The 17976-nt window shown below is 39.1% G+C and overlaps 1 protein-coding gene across 1 annotated transcript; it reads left to right on the plus strand.

The window, feature by feature from the left end:
- Positions 1–223: 223 nt before the first annotated feature.
- On the plus strand, positions 224–17650 carry LOC139936976 (uncharacterized). Its single transcript, XM_071931874.1, has 16 exons — positions 224–493; positions 3639–3808; positions 5534–5666; positions 6564–6712; positions 7176–7321; positions 7648–7761; positions 8359–8600; positions 9010–9197; positions 9973–10200; positions 10574–10997; positions 11409–11554; positions 12340–12509; positions 12887–13076; positions 13743–13896; positions 14408–14505; positions 15559–17650. Exons 1-16 carry the CDS (start codon positions 458–460, stop codon positions 15926–15928), a joined length of 2958 nt encoding a protein of 985 aa, XP_071787975.1. The 5' UTR covers positions 224–457; the 3' UTR covers positions 15929–17650.
- Positions 17651–17976: the final 326 nt, after the last annotated feature.

Here is a 17976-nt window from a genome sequence, read left to right on the forward strand (position 1 = left end):
TACACCAGACAAGGCACACTTTCCAGGCGTCTTTGCTACTTACGGCCGCACCAACTTTTTGGGGACTTTCCTTTTTGTTCCAGTCCTCTTTCACAATTTCAAAAAAAGTTCCACGCGATTATCACCAGTCGATACAACAGGCAATTTCTGCCATTGTGATCACTATGATGTGTACCTGGTTCACAATGAGCAAGTCCTAGAAGGCCAGTGCATGCATGTGTAAACATCGATTGTTAAGGACTAAGCCATTTTCTTTGCCTTTTTTACTACACTATGTTTACTAAAGATTTGTCAAAAGATATTTTAAGCATACATGAGGAAATACTCCCGTCCGTGTGCGCAGTACAATTCACAACACGTCGTTTGAAGTGGTCACATCATAATAAATTCTCTGTCCGTTTTTCGTGATCAAGGTGGACGATAGCCGATTGCGATCTCACATGAACTGTTTCTTAAGATGAGACTTCTTTTACTAATAGGACTCCTAGTTGTGGTAAGTCAATGAAGTCACTACATGTATGTTTATTCCTACAAATAGATATGTCATGTTGAGGTATCATCGGTAAAAGTTTTACTAGAAATACACACGGCTACCTTAAACAACGTCTTAATGAACAATATAATTATTGGCATACAACAGCTAGTGATCAAGCCTCAAGGTATATGTAAGGTTCCAAAGTAAAACAAAATAACCATGGAACTTATGTGTTGTTCCACCATAGTTATTAGTATGGGGGCGGACACAAACATAATGGAAACACAGTAAACCCGTGTCAAATTTGTGCCGAAACAGGAATGGTTTGTGTTTCTCTGTTCATAATTTGGAATAATTTTTCGTCGGCTTTTCAAATAGTAGAAAACTACAGGTGACTATTGCTTCAAAACTTTTATAGACTCATTGAGGGCATGTGCACAAGTACAGAGAAAGTACGAATTTTCACTTTCGGTTTTGCGTTGCCCTACAGTAGTGGTGGGGAACTCCACTGATCTCACTAGACAATAGAGATCGGTGGGGAACTCCGTGGGGAACTCCCATCAGCGTACGACAATGCACACCTAATTTTCATGGCTCTGAAACAAAATTGTCGGGTTAACGTTCTGAAGCAGAACATACAGCTAAGCACATGTTTTGTTTGCTAAGCTAGAAGTTTATTTGGAACCAGTGTCAGCAATGTTATCTATGAAACTTTTGCTAATGTTTTGTTTCTAGCAAACAAAACTTTCTCCGTGCTTTTTGTTGTGCTTTTACACAGGGCACATTTTTTAGCTGTTGAGAAGAAAATAATATTGCAAGCAAGTTTCTTCGCTGAGAAACAACAGCTGAGTGGGGTACCAGTCACAACAATGTTGTTGAAACTCTATGAATTTTTACTGGATATCTGTTTTTACCAATCAATATTTTTCTGGGCTCACCAAGTTTGTGTGTTTTACATGAAATAAGGCCATCCCGAACTGTCAAATATTACCCGACGGCACAAAAGTAAAATCCATGCACTGTGCATTGTATTGAAAGACTCCCTACGGGATCGTAGTTTTATGGTGTTTGTGTAGGCCATATAACCGTAAGAACAGATGAAAGGACTTTATATGCAAGGTCGATTACCTCTTGATGAAACCAACAACTCTTATGGATTATGTTTGTCATACAAGGTTTTTTTCCAAGTTCAAAAGAAATCTCAGGGTCGTTATATCTATCAGTTCAAATGTGGCCTTGTATGCTGTGTCTCCATATTAACTTACAATCTAGCCCAATCCGTAAATATTTTGCTCACTCAAGAAGCACCTTTTGTTCGCTTCTACAAGTCTAATGTTAATCTTCATTTTCTCCAAGATTTATGACTTTAGTTGTGTAATACCAAGAATGTCGTATAATCAAGATAAAGTTTATCTGCCAACGAAAGCACCAAGTGTAGTTTACAACAGAGTGGTCCAAGTTTCCTGATGTGACATTGTGGGCGACATACATAATACTAAACCATTGAGCAATGACCAAAACGTGCTCATCAGCTTTTTTGAGGGGACACTCTATAGGAGTTCACTGTTTAGTTTGGGTGTCTATATATATACATTTACCCAAGCCAAATATTATTGTCCTGTTTATATCAAAATGGCATGTTCTTGTTACATCGTATGTATATAACAAAAGCACCAAAACAACTCTCTCGTAAATCGTGGAACATTTTGGACAGTTGTCCAAGTTAAGAACTCAATGCCAAACTTGAAAATGACCTTATTGTTAATATTCATTGAGAACAGGGTGTTATAAAGAGATTCCATTCTGGCTATGATGAAAAAAAAAATTGAAAACTTTGGATGGACCATACGACAAGACAGAATAGTTTCAATACTTTTTATTTACACTCAACCAGTCAATAAAACATGCTTACATTTTGACGAGTGGATTAAAATCCAAACATAAGACACTTAACCACAATTCGAAACAAATGACCATGAAATGATATGGTTTAGCATTTGCGTAATAAACAGGACTGTATTCTACTATTTGGCAGTGACAACGGTTATAAATACAGTGTTACAAACAATGATAACACAAAATAAATAATAAAATTATAACTAATAAAATACCAGATTGGAGGGAAATATCGGGTGAGGTCAAGTACATTGAGTACGTCATCGAAGTGCATTTTATTGGTAACTATCATATCTCGTTCCTATGGTCTTGGGCACACACAAGGTCGGTGACGTCAGTTCAACAAGTTTGCAAATCAACAAGTTTGTAAATAGATAAGTTCTACAATTGGCTTTTGCAAACTACTTAAACCAAAATTATCTATAGTATAAATGCACAAAGTAGTTAAAGGCAGTGAACACTATTGGTATAAATAATTATTCAAAATAATTATTAGCATAACACTTTACTTGGTAACGAGTAATGGGGAGCTGTTGATAGTATAACACATTGTGAGAAACGGCTCCCTCTGAAGTAACGTAGTTTTCGAGAAAGAAGTAGTTTTCCACGAATTTGATTTGGAGACCTTGGAATTAGATTTTTAGGTCTCGAAATCAAGCATCTTAAAGCACACAACTTCGTGTGACAAGGGTACTGATTTTTCTTTCATTATTATCTCGAAACTTCGACGACCAATTGAGCTCAAATTTTCACAGGTTTGTTATTTTATGCTTATGTTGAGATACACCAAGTGAGAAAACTGGTATTTGACACTTACCAATTGTGTCCAGTGTCTTTATAATGAGCTGACGTTTCAACCTGAGTTTAGTCTTTCTTGAAACCTACAAAATAAATGACAACACCGGGGTGGTCGGGGATATCTTCCACAGATATTATCCCCAAACCCTTCCTTCACTCATTCATCCTCCTTCGTTTTCACCCCTAATTGCCTTTTGGGTGCCAATTCTGTCTCTCTCTTTCTTCATTTCTTCAAATTTACTATAGTCAATTTAGGTCTATACCTGTTCATATCCGATTGGCCGAATTATACACAATACTTCACAGATTCAAAGTTGAGGGATAACAACTGATACGATTTATTTGTTACACTATTATTAAAATGCTTGACTACAATTGAAAGCTGCCGTACAAACCAAGTACGTTTGTAGCACCATTAATTGTAAGACAGATTACCAAACGTAAACCTTATATTTTGTTTTTATTACAGGCATGTCCACCAGTGAGGTCTAGTGCCACACTACAATTCAAGCTTCACTCTTTTAGTAACCCAAACCACAGAGAGCTGGATGGAGACTGTTGCGATGATATCTGGGGTGGATGCGATGACTTCTGTGATAATAGGTTCATTGTATGTCTCGATGAGGACTCGTCGTCTGGGTAAGCAAGTAGGCTACATCGAAGTTATTGCAGTTTCACCTTACTGAGTCTCTTAAAATACTTAAATTTACCTCTCATTTTTACGAAAGATCGCCTTACACCACATGGCAGACATGTCACTTGTAAGGAACAGTATTGGAAACATTTCAACAAAATTGGAAATGGGTGTTTCCAGTTTGTACGGCTGAATTTCTTCAAAACGGTTTAAATATGCTCATATTTTCGGTTTTATTCATGTTAAAACCATGCATTTTACTCAAATATCTCACAGTCAAAAAGTTTAACAGAAATTGTTAACTTCCTTTAAAAGTGTGCATTGTTTTTTTCATAAATAACTGTGTATAACAAAATTTACCATACAAATACAAGAAACAGCGAGTCCAAAATACTGATCACACAACTATTTGGCTTGAAGTGTTAACACAACCTTAGGTTTGTTTGTGTGTTTGGGATGATCTTCCCGTCAAGGGAACACGGCAAACTCCCACCACAAGGGGATATCAACCACCAAGCTGACAACAACCGTCTCTCTCATCATATGATTACGAATTGCACAAATGAAGATATTGTGATTCCGTAACTAGACGACAATATAGTGACAATCATTGTGAAATCAACGGTTAGCTTGGTTGGATTCGAACCCACAACTTTGTGATTGCAAGTTTTGCTGTCAAACCACTTGACCACGGTGGTAGAAACACTTCACTGATTCGGGCGATCGACCCAAATCAACTGCCACCAGGGGCACGTTGCCACCTACTCCTGGGGCTAAGACAGGGTTACCCAATTCACACTGTAAGGATAGGCATGTGCATCATCAGTAGCTTGGTTGGTCAAAAAGTGCCTCCATGCAACGGTTGACGTCAGCCAGCAAGCGAAATAGTGTATTATTAATGGGTTTACATGTTAGAAAACCAACTATTCAGATGTAGGCCTAGGGGAAAAACCGCTTATGCGAGCCTTTTAATGCCACAACCATGCTTCAAAATGGCTGGGCCATTGTAACTTGACAGAGTCGTTTCGAGTTCTACCACTTGCCCTATGGTCCTAAACATAATAAGCCCATACACGGTACATCACACCCTGGTTTTTAAGTGTTGGTTTTGGTTATTCAACAACTTGCACACTGCACGAAGTGAAAAAAGGGGCAAACAGTATTGAACTCTGAAGCTTGCCTATAAAGCTTCCGAAACCCTTACCATGTTTGCCTTAAAATAAAATTGTGTTTTGTTTTCGTTCAAAATTTCGAAGTTTCGTTGTTAACACTTCGCGGGTGACGAAAGACACTTGTTTAGGACCGACTGCGAATGGAGTGTTTAAACATTTCTTGTTGGAAGATAAGGGACGGCAAAGTTGAACAAAGATTTTTTTTCAGCTACAGCATTGTTGACATTGAACTGTACTGTTCACAGGATCAAGTTATCATTGAACAGATATCGTTAATTTTTACACTCAAAACTATTTTTAGCCTAATTACACCTCACCCTAATACATTGTAAAGCACTCAGTACTTACCAGAGTTCTTTATAAAAATAAGCAAAAGGAAATTCAAGACCCAAAGTAGCCTTCTTAAAATGGCAACTATTTGCTTTAATTTCTAAAGTTAGAATATAAAAATCTGTTTTGCCAATATTGTAAATTGTAAACTTTGTCTCCATCATTTTTGGTTAAATCTCCTCTTTGAATGAACCGTGCATTAACTTTAAATCCATACATATTACACAGATCCGATTTTAACCAGTGTGACATCGCTGACGAGTCAACGGGAGTGTTCCAAGATGACGACAGCATAACCTTCCCTGGCACTATTCCATCAGGAATAGCCAACCCAATTAGCAGGCAAATGGATAGCTGGTCCGTAAGTACTGGAAACTTGAATACGTTCTATTAAAGGGTGCATAAGATTAGTGATATATTAAAATCCAAACAAATGTAATAACGTTTTGAAGTAAAAAAAGTCTGAAGTTTCTGTTCAAAATAAAAAGGTAAGTTTGCGTTTTGGGGCACCGAAACTCCGGAGCAAACATGTTCGCACAGGAAGAATAGAAATACACAATCTGAGAACGCTTCTTATAATCGAACTTCCAAAAGAAATGTATCACAAAACTCATGCTATCCAAAGCTGCTGTCTACAACGTAAATTGTAGTGCTTTTAATTTTCAGAGTCATACAGACACTTTAATCAGTAACAATACTAGGTTCTTATATAGCGCTTTACCACATCCCCAGGGGCGTATCAAAGCGCTCAGTATTTTGTCCTGCAAGGTATGTAGAGGTACATTTTGAAGTGATACCTAGTCCTTTAAGGTCCATGTAAAGGTTTACAAGGTGATGTGGTGCAATATGCTGCGAACCCCTAATCTTTTTGAAAAGTGCACTTAGTTATTTTACTTGTGTTACACAACAAACGGGACCAACGGCTTTATGTCCCATCCAAAGGACGAAGCAATGGTTATTAGTGTATTGCTTAAGGACACAGGTGTCACGACTGAGTCTCGAACCCACAGTCCTGCTGAATAGGAACCACCATAGTTTGAAATCGGTACTCTTAACCGCTTGGCAACGACACTTCCAAATGTGTCTCAAAACTCGTACTATTTAAAGCTGCTGTCTTACAATGAAGTTGTTAGTGCCATTAATTTTCAGAGTCATAAACGTATACAGACGTATACAGTGCGAGCGACTTGCATTTAGTTAAGAGTGTAATGCCTGAACCTAAAATGCAAATCAATCTGCTTGGTATTGTGCTGTACAGGGTGGAATGAGGGTCAAAGTTCAAGTTTGGGATGTAGACGGCAACGCTGACGACAAAGTAGATGAGGATTACCGAACTATCGACCAATCAGCATCCAGAACATTGTCCAGTGCAACTTGGCAGCAGTACACGCTTGGGCAGCAGTCTGTGTACGTATGCTTTAAAAAAAAAGGAATTCAAGTATTACACACATGTTCTTTTATAAGTTTTCCTTGCCCATTTAAACAAAAATCCGTTTATTTTAAAGGCATGCCTACCTTTGGTAATATTTTCAAAGACTAGTTATCTCACTTGGTGTATCCACCATTTTGCATAACATTTGTGTGCTTTTAGATGCGCTTAAAAAGGCTTCAGGCTTGAAGTCTTTTAATATTTGAGTGAGAAGTTATCTCTTACTAAAAAAACAAGTTCAGAGGGAGCCGTTTCCCATAGTGTTATATACACAGCTCTCCATTGCTCGTTAATTTTATGCTGACAATTATTGTGAGTAATTACCAGTAGTTTCCAGTGCCTTAAATGTTAACCGAGACCCATTTTCTTGTTTTCACCAAAGCCGACAAGTTTGTTGACGACTCACATAAATAACTCACTACTGCCATTTTTCCATTATAGATTTACTTTTAAAGTGAGGGTGTTTTGCAACCTCAACTACTATTCGTCGGATTGTAGCGTGTACTGCTACCCTACGGACAACCAGAACGGCCATTACCGATGCGACCCCGGTACGGGTGCGAAGTTATGCTACAGTGGATGGGAAGGTATGGATGGGTATACATGTACATATTAATAGTAGAGACAATGTATTGGCTTTAGGCGTGACACCCTTTTAGAAACTTTTTTTTCTAAAGCACGGTTGCTTACTCGGTCTTTACTCGGTATTCCAAACCGAAGAGAAGTTCAAACAGTTGTGCCTTTATTGTAACCTGTAAGTCATTAGCAGGGGAATATTCATCCACGAACAACAAAATGGGATTATGTCTAATCATTAGAGTCTAATCATTGACTATTTCCGTTATTCGAGAGTCTTATAAAAAGTCGTTTGTGATATTAGAGTATGAATACATATTTTGTTATGTTTTAACAGGTACCAACTGTAACCTAGATTTAGACGAGTGCCAGTCCTCTCCGTGTGCTAACGGTGCCATGTGTACGAATCTTCAAAATAGATACGAATGTACATGTACTGACGGATGGACAGGTAAGAGAAACTTTGGTTTTAGTTCACGAAGGATCACAGACCAAATTAATAGTTTCTAAATTCAAAAAAATTGTACATAAGCCTGAAAAACATGGGACATGAATAGCTAATGAATAACGTCCTTTTGATCTCTAGACAAAGACGTCACATGCAAAGGACCATTGTGAATAACTGGACACTCTTTGAACTGCATGAAGTAGTAAACCTATGTTTTAAATTTGTGTTTCTATGTTTTAAAAATTACACGTTGGAAAGTTTTGTACGTAATTTTTTGACGACTATGTTTGCTATTGACCTACTGCACAACCTGCAGCGCACTTACACGCCATCCTGTCCACCGTTTTTTGATTCAAATGTAATAACACAAAGGGTATCGACTCCCGGCCAAAATGGTGGAAATTGTAGCTTATAATATACGCATATTGTAAAGGAGCGAATGTACAAAATGATCACCAAGCCAAGGTTCAATCTCAATCAATTAAAGGTTCAATTGTTAGTTATTACTTGTTTCGGACAGGTTGATGTCTGTGGAAAATCCTCCATATTGTTCAACTTAGCCACTTTAAGTATGATTACATTTGATTCATTTTGTTTCAGGAACACACTGCGATGAGAATATTGACGAATGTGTTTCAGATCCCTGCAAAAATGGCGGCACGTGCCTCGACCACGTGGCGTATTTTACTTGTTCATGTCCGACCGGTCACGTGTACGCCGACGAGTTTTGCGAGTATGACGACTGCGCAGGACAGCCTTGTCACGATGGCGCAACTTGCATTGATCTCATCGACACCTTCCAATGCACTTGCCCGTTGGGCTACTTTGGTGATTTGTGTGAGGTAAAGTGCTTGACGTGTCACACAAAAATATAAATTTTAATTTTGTTTTGTGCTGTTTTACCCATACCTAATTCACCGATGTATGTGAGCACTTTACACCAGGTATACACTCCCGAGCTCTGTGAAAACAATCGCAGTCATATTTCCAGTGATGGGACTCGAATCCACGACCCTTGTGCCTAGACTAGTGTCTTACCAACTAGACTAACGAGTTCGCATGTCTAGAGGCAGTTCGAATCGCAGCGGGTACTTCAACAGCGATTTAATAATAATTATGTGTTAAAATTGCATCGGGGATAAAGAATATTTAATTTAAATACTGAATTTTGACCTGTAAGTTTAATGGTTACTGTATACATTTGTTGGGTTGAAACTTTGATGTTAGTTCTGTTTATTTTTTCGTTCAAAGCTTGACGTAGACTACTGCATCAACAAAACGTGTGAGAACAACGGCACGTGCGTCGATCGAATAGACGGGTTTCACTGTCTGTGTCAGACGGGCTTTAATGGTACCTTTTGCGAGACGGAGATAGATGAGTGTGCCAGTCAGCCATGTATGCACAACTCAACGTGTCAAGACCTCATTGGAAATTACAAGTAAGCATAATATATTGAGCCAATTAACGTCACGTCGTAAAACCATCATGAGAAATCTTGGTTGCCCCACCAGTTTGGGAGTCAGTTTCCCTATTAAAGCGGAACTCACCCCGACCAAATTGCACGTGTACCATTTCCACACTTTTTGTCTAATTTTGACTCACAACATGGCAGACAGGATGACGGATGTGTACTCATGCGCGCCTTTACAAGCTCACCGTCATCTTTACTCTCAAGTGGCAGTCCATGGCTGACATGTGCCATGTGACTTTTCATTTCAATGATACTATCAGGGCTTATAGTATAGCCTTGCACTTTTAGGCTAAGTGTGCTCCTCTATGCTTATGCCAGATATTAAGCCTCATCGGCAATAATTCAGCATCATACAGCAACAGAGTCCATAATTCCCATGAAGATTATGATCAGAATACCTCTGGTATGATCGAAACGTCCAGTTGTTATAACCTCGCCATACAAAACGAGATGAAGTTTAACAAGAGGCCGAGATACGATATTTATATTTATATCCATACATACTACGCCTTTGAAACTTTGAAATTGAAAACAAAAAACGCCCACAATTTACACAGAAATGATCTTAGCCTATTTATAACAACACCACTAACATTATCCAGGCAGGCAGTTTTGCCATGGAAGGGCCGACCTGTTCTCTCCAGAACAACCACAACTCTTAAAAAGTTTCAAATCCTACTGTATGTTTACGTCAAAGTTAAAAACAATGCTTAGTGTTTTCTTTGCTTTTGTTTTTATTAAGCTGCACATGCCAGAGCGGGTACCAGGGAGACAACTGCGAAGCCGAGACCGATGAGTGTCTTAGTTCCCCGTGTATGAATAACGCAACGTGCTTTGATGAGTTCGACGGGTATCAGTGCCTATGTATAGATGGATTTGAAGGTGCCCATTGCGAGACCGACACAGACGAATGTGTCTCGAGTCCTTGCTATGCCAACGAGACGTGTATGGATGAAATCAATGGTTATAGGTAATGGTGTTAATGTCTACGGTCCCTTTTTAAAATCTTTGCGCTCTCCCCAAAATGTCAAAACACCCCACAAGTACGGTTTATACCTCAATCACACCACAATGGCTGGTTTGAAACGCAGCCAGAAAACTTGTTCACGGAAAATCACCCTGACGGCAAAGTTTATCACTTGAAACTCCGTCGAGGCCACACTTGCTCTTCTCAGAGCCAACTTTCTTTAGGTGTGTGTAGTTAGCTGAGAAGAGCATTCCCAACAGATTAGGGTTGAACATTGCTAAATCAATCGCACTTTCGATTTCGAGTAATGAAATCATCAGGTGCAATTGTAGTCTTTGACTAACTGAGCTTCAATCATTTTTGAATTTGCTCACAGATGTCTCAGAGTAAACCAGTGCGATTACACACCATGTCAGATCAACGCATCATGTGTCGACGACTACCCGGGGTTTATTTGCGTGTGTCCGTCGGGCTACGGGGGCAAGACTTGCGATGAAGACACAGACGAGTGCGAAAGCTCGCCTTGCTTGCACGGCACCTGTGTCGACCATCTGAACGGATACTCTTGCCTATGTTCCCCGGGGTTCGCTGGGGAGATGTGTCGCAGCGAGACCAATGAGTGTCTCAGTTCTCCGTGTGATAACGGTGTTTGTGATGACCAAATAGACGGTTTTGTGTGTAACTGCACAGCTGGATACACGGGTGTACTTTGCGAGAATGACATAGATGAGTGTGCGAGTTCACCGTGTGAACAGGGGCGATGTGTGGACGGCATCAACGAGTACATATGCGAATGCATTGTAAGTTTTTAATTTCCCCAAAACAAAGAGAGTACAACTAAGAGAGGTTTACGGTAACACATAAACATCTCTTTGATAACGTTTTTTCAGAACTAACATTACTCAAAAGAGATAATTCACATGGTGTAACCTCTCTTGTGTTATAAAATAATTATGTTATAATATTTACTGTTTCACAATCCTGTAAGACATCGCAGTTTTTAGACATTGTACTTTTTAAAAGTATGCCTACGGATCACAATCAATCCTGTTGACATCATGCCGTTTGGGGACACTATACTACACTATATAGTTATGCATTGCGATCATATTTAACTTCTGTCAACACTAAAGCATGCCTATAATTACAGAATTGTACAAGTCGGTATCTATAATATTCTCTAACATTCACATTGGCTTTTGATGATGTAGGTATCTTGTGTTTACGGGCACTGTTATGACGGAGTGTGCTTCTGTGACCCTGGGTACGAGGGTGACAACTGCACCGTGGAAACTGATTTTTGCCGTAGCTCCCCTTGCTCACAAGGAACGTGTATCCCTTCATTGAACTCATACAGGCAAGTAGTTAATAATAAGGCCTACATGGTTTGTTTGTATTCTTGAGATCCAGAAAACTTAGTTAGGAGGCCGGCTGAGCAGACGATGTTTACATTGTTTAAGACCACGGGATTAAAGCCATTATACACTTTCGGAATAGAAAAAATAATAACAGTTCATAGATTTACAAACAACTTACAGGGTTTACAGATGGTAATGGTAAAAGACTTCTCTTAAAATATTATTCCATGAAATGCTTTCTTTTTTGAGAAAAAATACAACAATTATCAATTCTCGACATCGAGAATTACGGATTATAGTAAACACACGTCATGACACGCGCGAAACGTACGGAAACAAGGGTGGGTTTTCCCGTTATTTTCTCCCGACTCCGTTGACCGATTGAGCCTAAATTTTCACAGGTTTTTCATTTTATAATATGTCATAAGTTGTGATACACGAAGTGTGGGCCTTTGGTCAATACTGTATACCAAAAGTGTCCAATGGAATTAAAGTATACAAAACAGTTGCGTGGTCTTCATTTTAAATGCCCATTCCCATTTATGTTTTTTTAATTACATTTTGAAATTATTTCTAATAATTGACTATTTCATCCGCCACTTGTTGTTCCAACTTTAGTCTGGTCTCAACCTTAGTGAAGACAAAACTTACTACGATTTACAAGATTTAAACCTCTTCATAGACTCCCTTCATTTGAATACTTGTATACAGTCAATTATTGCTGCAGATTTGGTAGGCAAAGCAGATAATCTTTTTTTTTTTGACACTCATATTTTTCCTTTAGGTGTGAATGCGACCCAGTGTTTACCGGTAAAAACTGCGAAAGCGTGGTCGACGACCCGTGTTTCTTTTCACCGTGTGATCAAGGCACGTGCAAAGAAACATCAGTTCCGAGTGGCATCACCTTTGAGTGCACATGCGATCCTGGCTTCGCTGGGAAACATTGTGACGCAGGTTAGCTAGTTGGTGAAATATGTTTGGTTCATTATGGTTTCATACCTTGTGCACCAAGTCGTAAATAATTTATACCATGCTTGATTTGGGGGCAGGGGGGAACTCCCAATGTTCACATGTACTTTAAACCAGTCATCTTGTACATAAGTAGGCCTACCACCTCTATACACTCTAAATTTTACATTCTAAAAATATTTCGCATCAAGAAAAAAGACGCACGTTTTTACATAAAAAAGTTATCATAATATTACGACTTTGCTCAGTAAATTTCAAATGGTTGATTATGCAATAACTCTTACAAATCCTTTCATGACATGGGCCCGATCCTATGCCTCGTTGTCTGACTGATAATTTGATTTTTCTATTTCTACACCAAGATATGAAACTGAACGGTGCTTCCATAATGATAAAAGGTAGACTGGACAACAAGTCAGAATTCCAACTGAGAATGGCTGTCTTGTTGCAGAGACTAATGTCATCTTCATTACGCCATGTCCGTGATACTGATAGTGATACTGTTCATGTGGAAGTTGTTATGACAGAGGACTATGTCGGGTCTACCAACGGGTAAGCCAAATGAGGAATGACTGTCGTTTACTCCAAAAAAGATCAAAACTGAACTTGACTCAATTTTCATTTTCTATACATAGGCCCTAGCTTACTACTTACAGTATAAGACTGTGCACAGAGCTAAGATGGATCTCAAATCAATTGTAGTTGCTAAGCAAAGTGTGATGTCACAATACAAACTACTTTGGTAATACTGACAATTTAACTCAATGAACTTTAATGCTTTGTGAAATCGAGCCCAGAAGTGGTTAAGTTTGTCTAATTATGCACGAGACTTGCACGGTATATTTTCCAACCACCATACAGCGAAATTTACAATACAAATCATCAGTGTCTAATAGTTTTTGCATTTTGTGCCCAAGTTAGATTGGGCCAATAACATCCATGAGATCTCTCTCAGCTTCCCGGAGGTGGTTACGGCCCTGGGCTACCAGTGGTCCTCCGAATGGATCTTTTTAAAACAAAAATCTCTAATCAACCAATTTTACACAACTGGGTGAAGAGAATCAATTATATTAAAGTATCTTGCTCAAGGACACAAGTGTCACTCCCAGGATTCGAACCAACACCCTTATGCCTTAGCCAAAAGAACTTGAGTCAGATGCACTCAACCCCCACCCTCCAAAAATGCTAAACCCCTCTTCTTCTTTTTCCTCCCGACAGTGATGCTCTGACAAAGGTCACCTTCATCGCGTGGACAGAGTCTGGGTACCTCTCCAAAGATTACATACACGGTTTGCTTGGTAATGCCCCAACGAAGGATGCAGATCTTGGGTATTCGGTTTTCAATGGAGAATCTGAACCGCTCAATGGCGTGGTAAGCACACTCTAACAAAGATTTGACCCGGTTTCCTTGTTCCGTGGGGCCCAACTAATTTTATAGTGAGACTGACATGGAAGAGGGTAAGACTGATGGGATTTTAATTAGGATTTTTTTTGCGTAAAATGTATGAAACAAAAGATATTTGTTATACCTCTATGATTTGTAAGAGATAACAGTTGGATTCTTTTAATCATAATAAATGCAGACACAACTAACCCTACCTGTGAACATTTTATTTCACAAGGCGGTAACAATTTTTGAGATATCGCCGAAATCCAGCTGTTTAGTTGACGTAGGAAGAATAATTCATAATTTTTTTTTTTAATTTAACTGCCCATCTTTTTCCTTAACCACATTACTTCGAAGTGACATGATTCTCAAATTTTGTAAACTGTTAAAATAGGCCCATATTCCGTACTTCTAGCCAAATAAGTTTTCCTCGCTCTTAATATGGTTATCAAACGTATCATTCCCTTTAATTCTCGATCGTTCTTTTCCCTTTCAGAATCCAGAGACGAAGTCGAATTGGTACGTGTTTCTGATAGTTGCCGCTGTTATTGGAATAGTCGTCGTCGGTGGATTCATTGCATGGCGCAGAGGACAGTGAGTATTTGTCACCTATTAGTCTAGTCACTGATCTCAATGTGTGCGTTCGTTTAAAGGAACACGTTGCCTTGGATCGGTCGAGTTGGTCTTTGGAAAGCGTTTGTAACCGTTTTTTATAAAATGCATATGGGTAGAAAGATGTTGTAAAAGTAGAATACAATGATCCACACAAACATGCTTCGAAATTGCGTGGTTTTCCTTTTACCTCGTCGACTAACACGTCGGCCATTTATGGGGGTCAAAATTTTGACTCCCATAAATGGCCGACCATGTTAGTTCGCACAGTAGAAGGAAAACCACGCAATTTCGAGGCAAACGTGTGTGGATCATTGTATTCTACTTTTAAAACATCTTTCCAACCATGTGCATTTTATAAAAAACGGTTACAAACGCTTTTGTTTTGACCAACTCGTCCGATCCAAGGCAACGTGTTCCTTTAACTCCCCTGGGTCGACCCCGGTCTGCCTCCGGTGCGTTCGAATACATATAGCTTTGACGTCATTATAGGGGCTCACCCGGGTCAGCCCCTTGTGCCCTGCTTGTGAAGTGGGTCACTTTGGGGCAGGCCCAGGTGCATGACGTCACTACGAGAGCGGTGAGTGATCGTTCGTTTAGCTCTTGTTAGGGGCTCACCCGAGTGAGCACCGCGGGGTCGACCCAGGGAAGCTAATCGAACGCACCCAATATCAGAAATCAGTGGTATAGGTCCATGACGTCACTATCTTATTAACGTAACTATCTTTTAATACTCGTGACAACCCGACAGAGGGCGTGTTCTTCGTTTTTTGAGATTATTGTGGTGCGGCTGACAACCACTGATCTCTATGAGATCAGTGCTGGCGACTAGGAAGCTCACCTAATGTTGGAAGTGTCCATGCAAAGGCCTCGAAACCAAGACATATCCATAGGTAGAGGAATGGTTTCAGGGTGCATCTGTCACATGGTAGACCATAATTGCTGCTTTAAATGGTCACTTAAGTTTTCAGTTTTTTTAAAGAATCATTGTTAGTATTTTATTTAAAGTGTTCACTAACATTCATTTCATCACAGCACCACCAGTTTTGGGAAAAATCCTTTTAGGACACCACGCCAGCCGGCCGGTCTACCAAGCCTTAATCCGCCAGATGCAACGTACAGCACACGCATCAACGACTCTAACGACTTCACTACTCTAACAGCAGACACAGCATCGTACCCACACATGACAGCTTCGATCAACCCCGCGTACATACCGAGCTGCTTCGACAAACAGCAGCCCGATGAGGGTTACGGTGGTGACAGGGGCGAGGCTAGCACCGAACCCGAGTTTTTTCTTGGTGCCACGGGGGGCGAGGCACGGGCGAGTAACATCTATGACGAGATCCCCGCATTGTCAGGAGAGGCTTCGGGCGTCGAAAATCCGTATTTATTCGTGAACTAAATTATCATGCAGCTTGCTTGATAATAGAACTTAAGATACATGGGGGTAAATTTCTACATCCATGCTACGACTATTTATGACGAGTAACTCATGCAGCTTGAGAATACATACACAACATAAGATAAGATAACTAGGGTCAACTTCACAAAGATAGTCCTAACTTATTATGCAAAAAACTATTTCGACGTTATACAAAAATTAAGAGTAGTTCTAAGTTAGTAACTCATGCAGCTCGATAATTAGATAACTGGTGTCGATTTCATAACGATAGTCTTAACTTAAGGACTATTTCTAGAACGATTTAGGAATAAAATAAAACCTAAGGCTAGTCCTAAGTTAGGACGAGACTCGTCCTGTAACTCGAGACGAGTTCAGTCTTAACTCTTTGTGAAACCCACCTCTGTTACAGAAACACTCAATGATGTGCGCATTTTGTACAGAAACGTGCATATCACAATAAACTTGTAGTTCTGTTTTAGTACAACACGATTATAACTCTACTGCCACCGATCCATCGTCAGTGTACAAAAGGGTTTGAGGTAACAAAATCCTGAAATATTTGATAATTTTATAATTTGTGCCCAATGAAAGTAAAACGGTCACAAAACTGTCAATGACTTGGTGAATGATTTATGATACCCAGATGTCAAGTGGGAACACTTTTTTAACACTGTCTCAAAATTTCATATTTTTAGGGTGAAGGACTTATTAGTATCCGATCTTTGTACTGTCTGCCTTGAACGTTATCGTTAACGGGAACGATAACAACTCAGGTAGGTTTACAAATCTCTGCGTTGCGTATACACCTAGAACAACTCTTTCACGCCCCGACCGACCGATTGTGCTGAATGTGACCTATGTTTACATTCAAACCGCCCTCTGTTTAAAAAAAAAACACTGTATACGTCATGTGTCGCCGGGCAAAAAGACGCGTGGTCATGGTAAGATTGCATACACTTTCTAGCTGGCTGCCGAAACACCAAGGTTTTGCCCGACGGTATGCGCGCGAATCATGTTCTGGTTTTCGAGTGACGTCATAGGTCACATCGTCTATACATTGCCCCAGTTATTTTTTGTAAGACTCATAAATTTTGGTAAAACGGAAGGTGTACGTTTGGCAATCACTTTTAAAATTCATGGCAAAACAACTCGGTAAGACATACAGTACGTAGCTATCGGATAGTATGAACCATTTTAAAAACCATTTCATTTCAGAGTAAAGAAAATTGAGAAATTTTTCTGCCAGATTGTGAATTCCAATTTCCGATTTTTCTTCATGCATATAACCACAACGGTTTTTTGTCGATATCTCAGTAACGCTACCATCTTTTGATATTAACTTAGATTTTACAGGTCAGTATTATTGTATTATGGGCAAATTTATATGGGATTGAAATCATCGAACTCTTCCAAAAAAACAACCGAAGTCTCACATAATGATTCCGACGTAAGTAACTGTAATATAGTAAGTATAAAATATAATTTCGAAAGTTGATATTTGTAAATATGCAAATTTAATAACGAGATTTAAAAAAAAAAAAAACTCTATATGTATATATCTATTATAAAAACTATACGACTATATTTGCCAATAATTGAACATAAACCATAATAAAGCAACATATTACTGAATTTTAAACATCTATACGCACAGTGTTACTGTATATTTTGTTTACATTAATTACTTTGTATTATAATCATGTTGCTGTATTAAGATTTCAAATTGCTGTTTCATTAAATAGTTTGGATGTTTTTTGTATAATGGGCAACCAGCTGTTGTTAGTTTATTGTAGTTGTGTCTCGTATTATTGTTTTTTTTTGTTCAGGTATTATAAATCCGCTCAGAATAATTGTTGCTACTAGACGACACAACGGTGTTTATATATACGTAATAGAAAGACGGATATCGTTTTCAGAATTTTAGATTTTCATTTGCACTGGATCAACAGCACGTTCTATTTTTGACGTTCTTGGGCACTATCGATGCATATTTGCTGTTCATTCACATTTTCAAACTTGAGTATGAAAACAACTTAAACACAGTTCGT

Source organism: Asterias amurensis, chromosome 5, assembly GCF_032118995.1.
Source record: "Asterias amurensis chromosome 5, ASM3211899v1".
Classification (NCBI taxonomy): domain Eukaryota; kingdom Metazoa; phylum Echinodermata; class Asteroidea; order Forcipulatida; family Asteriidae; genus Asterias; species Asterias amurensis.